This window comes from Leptonychotes weddellii, chromosome 16 (genome assembly GCF_054177405.1).
Source record: "Leptonychotes weddellii isolate Sample4059 chromosome 16, ASM5417740v2, whole genome shotgun sequence".
Lineage (NCBI taxonomy): Eukaryota > Metazoa > Chordata > Mammalia > Carnivora > Phocidae > Leptonychotes > Leptonychotes weddellii.
Genome location: NC_138384.1, coordinates 45,983,288 through 45,995,679, shown reverse-complemented (window position 1 = coordinate 45,995,679; position 12,392 = coordinate 45,983,288). Strand labels below are relative to the sequence as shown.

Genomic DNA, 12,392 nt, shown 5'->3' with positions numbered 1-12,392 from the left:
GACGATGGACTCTGAAAAACAAACAGGGTTCTGGAGGGGAGGGGGGTGGGAGGATGGGTTAGCCTGGTGGTGGGTATTGAGGAGGGCACATTCTGCATGGAGCACTGGGTGTTATGCACAAACAATGAATCATGGAACACTTCATCTAAAACTAATGATGTAATGTATGGGGATTAACATAAGAATAAAAAAAAAAAAGTCCTTGGCTGTGCACGTGGCCAAAAAAACAAAACAAAACCAAACCCACAAATAAACAAGCTTTTGCACTGAGCTCCAGACACGCATATCCACGGTCCCCTCCTCATCTCCCTTTGAGGTCTGAAGGGCATCTCTCCCCTAACTGGACCACTTCCACTCATCTCTGACTCTTCTTCAAACGTGCTCCTCATCCCCCCTGCTCCTCCCTGTCTCAGGGAGCACCACATGCATCCCTACGGCTGCTCAGGCCAGCATCCTTGACTTCCGTCTTCCACTCATTAGCACTCATTAATAGCACTCGTAATCCACTCCATAAGCAAAATCTGTCAGCTCTACCTCTAAATTAACTGGGAGACTCCTCCAATACCCCCACCGTGGTCCCATCCACCCTCATCTCCCTGAAAGAGCAGACACCTCCCAACTCCCTACTTCCGCCTCGCCCTCTACAGTATTGCCCCACGAGGCCGCTAGAGGGCGCGAGTTAACACCTAAATCAGTTCACGTCGGCCTCTGCTCAGAGAGCTCTAGGGACTTGGGCTCACTCAGGGTCAGAGTCCAAGTTCTTACCTTCACAAGGCCCCGCCCCTCCTGCTCTTGTCTCTGGCCCTCTCCTCTTCGCTCACCCTGCTTCGGCCCTACTGGCCTCCTCTCTGCTCCTCAAACACCTGGCCAGCTCCTGGCAGGTTGTGAAGCAAGGGTTACATCCTGAGAGAGCATGGCATACATCTTTCTGTCCCTGAATCCCCACAGCGACGAGGCAGGTAAGTGAAAGGTGCCCGTTGGGCGAGGGGAAACTGGTGCTCAGGTAGCTGGGGACGTTGCCAAGGTCACACTCCCCGTACACGGGAGCCCAATCCAGCTCTGAGCCTGGCACTGGATTTAAAGCAGCGAGCGAGCTAGGTAAGACTCCCTGGTCTTGTGAAGCTGATAGGTCAGGGGCAAGAGAAAACAAAAAATAAAAAGAAATAATAAGTAGAACGAGTCAATCCTACCATCTGGTAGAAGCTGTGTGTTAGCAGGTGCAGAGTGTTACGGAAGGAAGTAAAGCAATGAAGAGGGAAAGGGAGTGGGTAGGAGGGTATGGAGGTGGGGCAGTTTTAAATGGGGACCAGGGGAGGCCTCACTGGGGGTGACACCTGAATGGAGCAGAGGAAGCGAGGCAGGGGGATACCTGGGCAAGCGCATTCTGGCAGGCAGTGTCAAAGAGGCAGACAGGCACCAGATAATCACGCAAATGCCCACAGGGTGCCAAGGACTTACAGAGATGATCCCATTTTAATCTTTACAATAACCCTTTGAGATTGGTACTTCTACTCTCCCCACCTGACAGATAAGGAAACCGAGGCCCAGGAAGGGGTCTCCCTTGTTTCCCACTCATAACTGTCAGTGTATATCAGAATGGTTTAAGCGTCTGCACTGATTACCTACTGGTGGACAGTAGGTGCTCAATAAACACAAAACACATGAATGATTGGGCTGGGAGAATATTTGTCATGTCTGAAAAGAAGCCGAAGAAGCTGCCCCCCCCACCACACAGACACAAGTTACAATTGGGTAACGGGAGGCCCAGAGAAGCTTTCGGGCAGCTCACCCAGCCCCCGTGTGCCTGGATCCAGGGCCCAAAGCTGTGCACGTGCTCCACACTGAGTCCGGCCAGGGTGCCCCCCAGCCGGGCCACGCGGCGGCTCAGCTCCATGGCCAGGGCCAGACGGGCCAGGGGCTCCGGGGAAGGCGGCGGGGGCCCAGGGCAGGGCAAGTTGGGGCGTGGGCGGCTGGCAAGAGGGCTGTCCTCCCGGCTGGAGAAGAGCTCCACTAGGCGGGCGAAGGAGCCCGCGGAGAGGCGGGCCAGCTTTCTGCGCAGGGCGGGGTCCGAGGCCAGCTGTGGGGTGGGAAGAGAAGAGGCTGGGTCGGCCTCCCCCACGCCTCCGTAGCCAGCCAATAGGAGGCTAGGAGGCGTGGCTTCCTGGTGGAAGCAGTCCTGACACTGAGGCTCAAAGCCACGCCCCACCCATCACACCAGCCAATCATAAACCAGAATCTGTGGTCTCTGCCAAACTATTCCTGGACAGGTGGCCGACAGCCAATGAGGGCCAAGCCCTAATTAGCTGAGTTCCAGAATACAGATCTTATAGCCACGCCCCCTACAGGTTCCCTGAGAGCCTCCGAGACCAGGCCAGTGCCTACAACAACCTTGCCTTCCACCGTACAATTGATATTATAGGATCATACACTTTGCCCAAGCTTCTGAGCCAATCCAGTTCCAGGACCGAGTCATAGGCCAGACCTTCACCGGCAGTTCATTTCCCCCAACATTCTAAGGCATACCCCTATATAGTTAACCAGGGCTTCAGATTTTAGGCAGCCCTCTCCAAACCAAACCCCCGCCCACCACCTTACAGTCCCTGATTCCTCAACTGGTCCCAGTCAGTTTCCCAGATCATGTTTTGGGTGGCCACAGCCCTTGTCTTTAGGCCACGCCCCTCTTACGGTGACTGCAAGCCAGGGTTTAAGGTACTACCCTGACCATAACTCTGTGTTCAACCTGTAGCGGAGAAGTTTAGCACGTCTGACTCCATACTGCTTCTATTTCCCTTCCTGCTGGGACCTATAGTTTAGAAACTTCTGCTTAGCCCTGCACGTAGGCATGTGACAGCTAAGATTCTCAAAAACGGCTTTTTTACCGGAAATCTACCTCACCAGAGGAGATAAGGAAGTACTTACAGAAATGACTATGCTCTATGTAAAATTTATAGGAACGAGACATGACCTGTACACAAAGATCAAGTGACCAGGGATAGGGCGCCGGGGTGGTTCAGTCGGTTAAGTGTCTGCCTTCCGCTCAGGTCATGATCTCAGGGTCCTGGGATCAAGCCCCGTATCAGGCTGCCCGCTGAGCCTGGAGTCTGCTTCTCCCTCTCCCTTCCCCCCTGCTCGTGCTCTCTGTTTCTCTCCCTCAAATAAATAAAATCTCTAATAAATAAATAAAACTTCTCTATTTTATTTTTTTAAGAGGTTTTATTTATTTATTTGACAGAAAGAGAGAGAGCGAGCACAAGCAGGGGGAGCAGCAGACGGAGGGAGAGGGAGAAGCAGACTCCCTGAGCAGGGAGCCCTAAGCAGGGGCTTGGTCCCAGGACCCCGGGATCATGACCTGAGCCGAAGGCAGACACTTAACGACTGAGCCACCCAGGTGCCCCAAAACCTCTTAAAAACAAACAAACAAACAAAAGTGACCAAGGACAAAAGAAGTTACACAACCTTCCTCTGTTGTCTACAGACGTCAGTCACTTTTTGACTCCAATCCCCTCCCCCTTCTCCCATTCCTAACATAAAAGAAGCTCAAATCTCATGCTGGGGGAGATGGTTCTTTGAGACGATTGTCTGCCATCTCTTGTCTGCCATTTCTTGTCTGCCATCTCTTTGGTGTGCTGGCTTTCCAAATAAAGTTGCTTTCCTTACCCCAACATCTTGCCTCTCGGCTCATTGGCCTGTGATGCTGGGAGCAGAATGAGCTTGGACCCCGTTACAAACCCTTCATAGAAGCCGAGTCCCACCCGCTCCTCACCTGACCATCTAATGAGAATGCAGATCCAGGTTCTGATCCCAGTGCCCGACAATCCGCAATCCCTATCCTAGCTAAGGGATGGAACAGACTGCCTGTCACCTTCTGATTGATGACTTCTGCCTCTTCCTCCAGCAAGGCCACCAGCTTCCGCAGTAGGGCTTCCTTCTCTGTGGGTGGGGCTCCCTGTAACTCTGGGGGGCAGAAGAGAATTCAGCTGGGGGCAGAACCCTGCCCACCCTTCTGCCCTCATCCTTCTCCGGGGCCCCTCGGTACCTCACCTGGGCTAGGTGGGGCTCTCAGTTGCTCTTGGACCAGCTGTTCCAGCCGCTGGGCCACCAGAGCATAGAAGTCTGGAGTAGCTGGGCCTTGGGTGAAAAGAGCCAATGATGGGTCTCCGGGACATTGGGAAGTTATGGATTGTCCCCTTGTCACAACCACCTTGCCAGGTAGCAATGATTTCCATTTCATAATGGGGCCCAGTGAGCACACTTGGTAAAAGGCCTTGATACTTTCCATTTTATTGTGTCCCTCAAACTAGAGTTAGAATGTTAGAGCTGAAATAGACCTTGAAGATGATCCTATCCAAGAAAGGCAAACACAGGGCACTCCAACTACTAACACTCTATCCCTTGCTGGTTTCAGGCGTCATCAACTGATCACAGAACTCTTCTCCCCAGCTGTGAAATCCTTTTCAAGCTGGCACTCCCGGTAGCCATTACTAGTCTATCAAGGCTCATATATGAGAGGAAGCCTTTGGGTTACTCTTGATCAAGTCCAAGGACACCCCCCCACACACACACATGCACACATTCCTACTTTGCTTCTGGAGAAATATAGGAGCAAGAAAGAAAAGGAGTTTCCAGAGTCATGTAACCAAACAGCCAGGGAGCTGTGACTGAAAACCAGATCTCCTGCCTCCCTACTGGGGGGTACTGGTAGCCACAAAGTCCCAGGGGTAGGGAAGCATGCATGGGAGGAGAGAGATAACAAACAGAAAGGGACCAAAAGCCCCCCTGTGAAGCCAGCTTACAGAACTGACAGCAATGTAACTGGGGGTGGGGGGAGCAGAGAATGGTGAGGGTAGTCCACACTCGGCTCCCCTCTTAGCTGAGTGATCTTGGGCTAGCTCCTTATCCTTTCTATGCTTTTAAGAATCAAAGCGTCTTAGGGCGCCTGGGTGGCTCAGTTGGTTAAGCGACTGCCTTCGGCTCAGGTCATGATCCTGGAGTCCGGGGATCGAGTCCCCGCATCGGGCTCCCTGCTCGGCAGGGAGTCTGCTTCTCCCTCTGACCCTCCCCCCTCTCATGTGCTCTCTCTCTCTCATTCTCTCTGTCTCAAATAAATAAAAATCTTTAAAAAAAAAAAAAAAAGAATCAAAGCGTCTTAAAAAAAAAAAAAGAATCAAAGCTTTGGCCCTGTAAGTTCATGGGTGATCTAGGGAAATCTCTTACCAGGCTCTGAAACATAGCATGGGCGGAGGGGCAGGGAGCAAGGCCGAGGGGATTCAGGGGGAACTGCTCCTCGCCCCAGGGGGCAGGGAAGACATCTTCGAAGGCGGCTCAGGAAATCTGTTGGCTCCTCCTGGGCAGGACTCCTGGGGAAGGGGACCTCAGAGAGTGACGCCAGAGGCCCCTTTGCAAGCAGCCCCTTTTTCCTCCCACTGAGGAGGGCCTCTCGCTGCAACCCCAGGGATGAGGAAAAGAGCCAGATATAAAGAGAGGGGAACGCAGACAGACTGAGACCAGGCATGAGAGTTAGAGAGGGCCCTACCCCAGATGCAGGCCCCTGAGGGAGGAGGGCAACCCCTCTTACCTGGGTGGGGTTGGAATGGGGGACCCAGCAGGCTCACCTCGCCTAAAGAAGGCAGCTAAGACTCTCACCGTGTCCTCCTGGAGGCCCAGCTCTTCCGAGCCTGCCATGGGGCACCTGTGAAAGGAGCCGGAGGATGGACTCCAGGGTTGAATTGAGGTGGAGGATTGGGGCCCAAATGCCTAGTCCCTGAATAAGGAGGGGGCCAGGAACCGTGAGTCCCCAAGGGAAGAAAGGGCTGATAGTCTGAACTCCTAAATCCTTTAGGGGAGTTAGGGTCTGGGAACCCAGACTCTTGAGTCCTCAGAGGGAGAAGAGGGATGAGGACGAAGACTCCTTGATCCTTGGAGAGGAAGAGGCTGGGGACCCGGATTCCGGGGTCTAAGGGAGAAAGGAACTGGGGGTTGGACTCGAGTTTTCGGAGAAGAGGGTTGGGGGGATCTGAATTCTTGAGTCTGAGAGAGAAGGGGACTTGCGGCTCCGACTTCTGGATTCTGAAGGCATATGCCAAGCTGCTCAAGCTCTTAGAGAATCGGAAACTACGAATCCCAGCAGGCTTCACGGCAAACCTTCCCCTCGGTCCGCACTAGCTAGCCGCGCAGCCGGCTTGGGAGGGGTAGTTCCCTTATCTGACCAAGGCTGGAGTCTTGGGGACACGGGGCGCATGGATGTCGGGGAAGCGGGACTGAGGTGCCGGCCCCGAGATCCCGGCCTCTTCCCTTCTCACCCCAGCCCTCCCAAAAGCCCGGCTTACCTGGGGTCGGAGCCGCCACCCCCTCCTCCTTCACTAAATTTGCAAAAACTTTTCTTAGAACTCTCCCGCGCCTGCGCACTGGTCCGAGTTGGTGACGGCCCTACTGTGGAGGGGCGGGGCGCCGGATGCCCATCTAATTTGCATGTGACGTTCCCAGCATGCCGTTGGCCGGAAGGCCTAAAAAGGGCATGCGGGGAGGGCGTCCGGGCTCTCGGTGCCGCCTCTTTAGCTGTGGAGTTTGTCAACCCACCGCAGATAAAGTTGTTTTTATTTCGTGAAATCGATAGAAAAGAAAACCGCATTGCTCTGAAGCTCAGCTGACAGGAAGGAGGGTGTGCAGCTGCAAGTTCGAGAGCTATCGGACCCCAAAAGGCAGGGGTGGGTCCTAGCACCCTGCGCGTCCCGACCCTCTACGTAGGTAACAGGGAGGATCTGGGGAATTGGTGGCGTCCGGGCCGAGAAGCGCGAGAAAGAAAGGGTCTGCCCTGAGTCCAGAGAGGCACTGTGTACTCTAGGGAAAGGAAAGCAACGAGGGGAAAAAGTGAAGCAATGGCCGGTGCTGGAGGTCGGCTGTAAAAAAAACCCAGGAAAAGTAGCGGGGAGTGGGGGGAGGGCAGGAGTCTGCACTGGGGGATCTAAGGGAGAGAAGAGTGGACCCTGAAAATGGGAGGCAGTCCACTCTATAAAGTGTGTGTGTGTGTGTGCGCGCGCGCGCCCTACACAAAAGGCAGGCTGTTGGGGGGGAATGGTGGATGGGACGGTCTACGGTAGAAATGGGTGAGGGGCTTTTCTGTGGGGGAATTGTAGAAGGGGTCTACAACACGGATAAGTGCGGGAGGTGGAGATCTACAAGTGAATAACGTATGCCCTGAAATAACTAGGGGAGGCTCTACCTTGGAAGTGAAGGTAACTGCATTGGGTGATGTGGGGGAGGGGAGAGGAGAAAAGGGTTTACAACGGAAGAAGGAAGGATCTACACTGGCGGAATTGGGAAGGTTAGAGGGTCTGCACAGAAGTAGGTGGGGAAAGAAGGGGGGTCTCAAATGCATTGGGGAGGAAGTCCTCGATGAATTGGGGGAGCCTGTCTGGAGGATGAAAAGAGGAGGTGTCCTGTTTTATACCCCAGGAAAACATAAGTGAGGGACATTGCACCGCGTCCCCAAGAGAGGAAGGTCTGGGTGCGGAACCCTCGGGCCGGGTGGGCCTATGAAGCCATCCGCGCCCACGAACTGCCCTCTAAGCGCAGGCCGGACCATGGGAACCCCAAAGCCACGGATCTTGCCCTGGCTGGTGTCGCAGCTGGACCTGGGGCAGCTGGAGGGGGTAGCCTGGCTGGACGAGAACCGCACGCGCTTCCGCATCCCCTGGAAGCACGGCTTGCGGCAGGATGCCCAGCAGGAGGACTTCGGCATCTTCCAGGTGCGTGAGCTTCCCGGACGCGGGGAACCCTGAGTTAACAGCCGGGAGGGGTGGACTTGCAGGGGGCGGAGCCGAGAAAGCCGGGTTAGCACGCGTGCTGTTGGCAGGCGGTGACGCCGGCAGGTGGAGGTGAGTGGAGTTAGGACAAGACTGGTCAGGGTTAGTAGGAACAGCCGACTGGTGTCGGATAGCAGGCAAGGTTGGAGCGGCCGGGTTCCGGAAAAAGAACCGGAAAAGCGGGGTTAGAACTCGAAAGAAATGCAAACTGGGCATTCTGGGCTCGCAGGGGGCGGGTCTCTTGGTCCTAGAATTCTGGGGGCGGGTCTCAGAACCTTAGAGGCGAGTCGTGGCCCCGAAGCTGAGGTGATTTCTCACGAAATTAGGATACAGCAGTGGTGGTAACCCGAGTTAGAGTGCGAGGGGGCGGGGTTACTACAGAAGGTGTCCTGGGGCAGGTTGGTGGCAGAGTTAGACACCCAGTAGGACCTGGAAGGCTGACTTATAAAGCAAAGCTTTTCAAAAGGTGAAGATAGGGGGCCTTAGGATGCAGAGAAGCCAAGAGTTTGGGGATGGATCCGTGCCGAGTTAGAACACGCCAGGGGAGCGAACCCTTGGGGCGCGGTCTTAGTCATCCTCCTCACTATCCTGGTACCCACTGCATCCCCAGGCGTGGGCCGAGGCCAGCGGTGCCTACACTCCTGGAAAGGATAAACCTGATCTGCCCACCTGGAAGAGGAATTTCCGATCCGCCCTGAACCGGAAGGAGGGGTTGCGTTTAGCCGATGATCGGAGCAAGGACCCCCAGGACCCGCACAAGGTCTATGAGTTTGTGATCTCAGGTGTGCCAGAAGTGAGGCTTCACATGGAGGGATGGGATTTTGAGCGTCCCCAACACCCTGCTCCACTCACCACCTTCCTCGACAGGAGCTGGGAACTTCCCTGAGTCGGACACCTCTCCGGACGGCAATGGCAGATGCAGTACCTTGGATACCCAGGTAAGAATGCACCCCAACCCTCCTGCCCTCAGTCTGACCCATCTTCTCTCTGTGTCCCCACGGCCTTGTTCAGGCATCCCCCTCTGCCCCTGGACCATCACCCCAGCCTTCTTCCTGAGCCTCCATCCTCTCCCCTGCAGGCTGTCCCCCAACCGATCTAGAGCTGACCCTGACCCTCCCCTGCTCATAGCCCTTCCATGGCTTCCAGCGTCCTCAGGAGAAAGTTCAGAACTTTCACCAGGCGTTTAGTACTCTAAGACACCTTCCCAGAATTTCATAGCCTCCGTTGCTATTTAGAGTACCTTTAGCCTCTTGGGAACCCTGAACCACCCTACCCTTGATCTTGCTGATGTCTGTGCCAGGGCAAGTCCCCTCTGAAATTGTGTCCAGCCTTCTCTGCCCAGGTCTTGCTTGCACAAGGCCAGATCCTTGGGCTGGAATTAGCTGCTCCCCTGGGGCCAACAGTAGCACTCAGCATATACAAGAGCATATATTTTGCTGTCTGTGCCCATGGTTGTCTCCAGACCCCCCATCCCCCCTTACAGGAAGCCCCTTGAGGGCAAAGCTCAGGTCTGACTCCTCCCTGGGTCCCAAGGCCTTGGTCTACATGAAGTCTCTAGAAAAGGCTATGGAAATGTCCAGATCCTATTCTTTTTTTCTTCTTTCCAGGAAGATATACTAGAGTTACTGGGTGAAATGGTCTTGGCCCCATTCCCAGATGGGGGCCCCTCGAGCCTGGCTTTGGTCCCTGAGCAGACCCCTCCATTCTTGCTGAGCCCCACCATAGACATCCCTGCTCCCTGCCCAAACTCGGAGCCCCCTGAAAACCCACTGAGGCCGCTCTTGTTGCCTGAGGAAGGTGAGTGCCAGCTGTGGGGTGGGAGGTGCTGGGGCGCTGTGCCCCCTAATGCTCTCTCAATCTTGCTCCCCCTTCATGTCACTTCTGCCACTGCTCAGAGTGGGAGTTCGAGGTGACTGCCTTCTACCGGGGCCGCCAAGTCTTCCAGCAGACTGTCTTCTGCCCGAGGGGCCTACGGCTGGTAGCATCAGAAGGAGGGGACAGGACGCTGCCCGGACAGCCAATAATACTGCCAGACCCTGGGGTGTCGCTAACAGACAGGGGCGTGATGGGCTACGTGAGGCGTGTGCTGAGCTACCTGGGCGGGGGACTAGCTCTGTGCAGGGCAGGACAGCGGCTCTGGGCCCGGAGGCTGGGGCACTGCCACACATACTGGGCCTTGGGCGAGGAGCTCCTCCCTGACAGCAGTCATGGACCCAGCGGCGAGGTCCCCAAGGATGAGGAAGGAGACGTGTTCGACCTGAGGCCCTTCATGTCAGGTGAGTGAGGCAAGGCCTTATAGCTCTGCTGTGGGAAGAGTAGGTCACGGTCACTGGGGGCGCCTGGGGGGCTCAGGAGGTTAAGTGTTTGACTTTTTCTTTTTTATTCATGTGACAGAGAGAGAGATAGAGAGAGAGGGAATATGAGCAGGGGAGAGAGGCAGAGGGAGAGGGAGAAGCAAACTCCTCGCTGAGCCAGGAGCCTGATATGGGGCTCGATCCGAGGACCCTGAGATCGTGCCCTGAGCTGAAGGCAGATGCTTAACCATCTGAGCCACCCAGGTGCCCCAAGCGTTTGACTCTTGATTTCGGCTTGGGTCATGATCTCAGGGTCGTGAGATCAAGCCCCAGGTTGGGCTCTGCACTGATCGTGGAGCCTGCTTAAGATTCTCTCTCTTGGGGCACCTGGATGGCTCAATCGGTTAAGCGTCTGCCTTCAGGTCAGGTCATGATCTCAGGGTCCTGGGATCAAGCCCCATATCGGGCTTCCTGCTCAGCAAGGAGTCTGCTTCTTCCTCTCCCTCTGGCCCTCCTCCTCCCCACTTATGCTTCCTCTCTGTATCAAATAAATAAAATCTTAAAAAAAAAAATCCTCTCTCTTCCTCTCCCTCTGCCCTCCCTGCCACTCTCTCTCTCTCTCTTAAAAAAAAAAAAAGATTTCAAACCTCCAGACCCGAGTTCCAATTCAGACCCTACTGCTTTGCTAGTGTTATAACCTGGGGTAAAAGATGGGACTGCTCTGAGTCTGCCCGAGGAGTGTCTCCTCTGTTGGAGCTGGTAGGAGGCACAGGGCCCAGTGTGCAGAAGGTGCTCGAGGAATTAACTGCCATAGTCCTCGTTATTATCAGTTATTAGTGTGGATAGACAGACGCAGGAGAGAGAAGTCCTTTAGGCTACTATCAGGAGAACGTGGCCTTCGGGGGTTAAAGAGTAGCAACTGCCAACCACCTTGTACTCCAACCACCTTATACTCCAGAATCAGGGACCATCCTTGTGGGGAGTGTACTCCTTCCTATCCCAAATAGGGGAGCGGTGCAGATCTTCCAGCCCCACCCTGATGGGAGGAAAAGCATTTTAAGATTGTGCCGGGACTTTTCCTAGGTCAGCAGCCATCTGGTCATGGTGGTGTAGGTATGTCAGGCTTCGGGTCAGGGGAGAAGGTGAGGCTGATAGGTTTGGGGGACAGGGAGGGGCAGGTGGTGGTGGGGGGTCCTCCTCCCATGACTGACTAGGATCTCGGGCCCCCAGATCTGATTGCCTTCATTGAAGGAAGCCGACACTCACCACGCTACACCCTCTGGTTCTGCGTGGGGGAGCCATGGCCCCAGGACCAGCCGTGGACCAAGAAGCTCGTGATGGTCAAGGTGCTGCAGTCCTGGGCTCCTGGAGCTAAGGGGTGGATCTTAACAAAGGGAGGAGGAACTACAACTCACAGAAGCCCCTCTGAGGAACTACAACTTCCAAGAGTCTCTGCAACCACCAGTTCCTCATCCCCAGGAGCTTCTGGGTGTCCCTCTCATGGCCTCACCCCCAGAACCTGTTTTGAACTCTCAAAGCCATGTGGAAGTTGGTGGACTACAAGTCCTAGCAGCCTCTGTGAGGAACTACAGCTCCTAGGAGTCCTTCTGACCACAAGCTGCTCAGCCCTAGCTTCTGGGAACCCCTCCAGCATCTCAGCCCTAGGAAACTTCTCAGGCTGCTGGTGGTTGTGGTTATGGGGAAAAGTACAACTCCCAGCAGCCCTGGGCCTAATGGTTCATCCTGGGTTATAGTGGGGGCTGTTGGGAGTTGTAGTCCACTCAACCCCACCCCTGCCAGTAAGTAGTGTTGAGTGTTTCCCCTGACTCCTGTTTCTCCCCCCAACCTCCCGCAGGTTGTTCCCACATGCCTCAGGGCCCTGCTGGACATGGCACGGTCAGGGGGCGCTTCCTCACTGGAGAACACTGTGGACCTGCACATTTCCAACAGCTACCCACTCACTCTCACCTCAGACCAGTACAAGGCCTACCTCCAGGACCTGGTCGAGGACATGGATTTCTAGGTCACTGGGGAAGTCTGACCCCTCACTCCTCACGGGTGCTGCCCCCTCGTGCCTTCACCTTGGCCAATAAACTGTTTCTTGCCACTGTCACCACTTGTGTGTCTGGTGTTGGGTGTTAGCTAGGTCCAGGCTAGCCCTGACCTAGGCTAGGCATTATTCCTTCTTAGGACCTCAGCTTACACATCTGTGCAAGCAACCCACAGCCCAGATGCTCACTGCATGACGACCAGACACTGTGCAGGGGGCAGCTGATACGTGTCACCTCCTTACCTC

The 12,392-nt window shown here is 55.1% G+C and overlaps 2 protein-coding genes across 9 annotated transcripts; one reads left to right on the top strand and one right to left on the bottom strand.

Moving 5' to 3' along the window:
- Nucleotides 1-59: 59 nt before the first annotated feature.
- BCL2L12 (BCL2 like 12) lies at nucleotides 60-6,471 on the bottom strand. 4 transcript variants are annotated; one of them, XM_081807687.1, is made up of 6 exons: nucleotides 6,327-6,471; nucleotides 5,576-5,689; nucleotides 5,215-5,357; nucleotides 4,042-4,128; nucleotides 3,764-3,954; nucleotides 76-2,077 (listed from the first exon to the last, which is right to left on the bottom strand). In XM_081807687.1, exons 2-6 carry the CDS (start codon nucleotides 5,680-5,682, stop codon nucleotides 1,619-1,621), a joined length of 987 nt encoding a protein of 328 aa, XP_081663813.1. In that variant the 5' UTR covers nucleotides 5,683-5,689; nucleotides 6,327-6,471; the 3' UTR covers nucleotides 76-1,618. The 4 variants fall into 4 exon arrangements, with proteins under 4 accessions (XP_081663816.1, XP_081663814.1, XP_081663813.1 ...); XM_006749286.3 differs by having other exon boundaries at nucleotides 99-2,077; nucleotides 3,863-3,954; nucleotides 6,327-6,470; XM_081807688.1 differs by lacking the exon at nucleotides 5,215-5,357 and having other exon boundaries at nucleotides 68-2,077; nucleotides 5,613-5,689.
- A 35-nt stretch (nucleotides 6,472-6,506) lies between these two features.
- Nucleotides 6,507-12,209, top strand: IRF3 (interferon regulatory factor 3). Of its 5 annotated transcripts, XM_031020426.2 has the most exons (8): nucleotides 6,510-6,740; nucleotides 7,453-7,745; nucleotides 8,413-8,584; nucleotides 8,670-8,740; nucleotides 9,410-9,599; nucleotides 9,698-10,078; nucleotides 11,327-11,442; nucleotides 11,952-12,209. In XM_031020426.2, the coding sequence occupies exons 2-8, from the start codon at nucleotides 7,533-7,535 to the stop codon at nucleotides 12,117-12,119; spliced, it is 1,311 nt and encodes a 436-aa protein (XP_030876286.2). In that variant the 5' UTR covers nucleotides 6,510-6,740; nucleotides 7,453-7,532; the 3' UTR covers nucleotides 12,120-12,209. The 5 variants fall into 5 exon arrangements, with proteins under 5 accessions (XP_030876283.2, XP_030876284.2, XP_030876282.2 ...); XM_031020423.2 differs by having other exon boundaries at nucleotides 6,507-6,740; nucleotides 7,573-7,745; nucleotides 11,327-12,209; XM_031020424.2 differs by having other exon boundaries at nucleotides 6,507-6,740; nucleotides 7,568-7,745; nucleotides 11,327-12,209.
- Nucleotides 12,210-12,392: the final 183 nt, after the last annotated feature.

Excerpts from the sequence above, each read along its gene's own strand:
- BCL2L12 (XM_081807687.1), bottom strand. The coding sequence starts at position 5,682 with ATGGCAGGCTCGGAAGAGCTGGGCCTCCAGGAGGACACGGTGAGAGTC. Across the intron at positions 5,358-5,575 it reads CCCATTCCAACCCCACCCAG|GAGTCCTGCCCAGGAGGAGC; the intron begins GTAAGAGGGGTT and ends CCCCTTCCCCAG. Across the intron at positions 2,078-3,763 it reads CATTCTCATTAGATGGTCAG|CTGGCCTCGGACCCCGCCCT; the intron begins GTGAGGAGCGGG and ends CCCACCCCACAG.
- IRF3 (XM_031020422.2), top strand. The coding sequence starts at position 7,533 with ATGAAGCCATCCGCGCCCACGAACTGCCCTCTAAGCGCAGGCCGGACC. Across the intron at positions 7,746-8,412 it reads AGGACTTCGGCATCTTCCAG|GCGTGGGCCGAGGCCAGCGG; the intron begins GTGCGTGAGCTT and ends CTGCATCCCCAG. Across the intron at positions 8,741-9,409 it reads GCAGTACCTTGGATACCCAG|GAAGATATACTAGAGTTACT; the intron begins GTAAGAATGCAC and ends TCTTCTTTCCAG.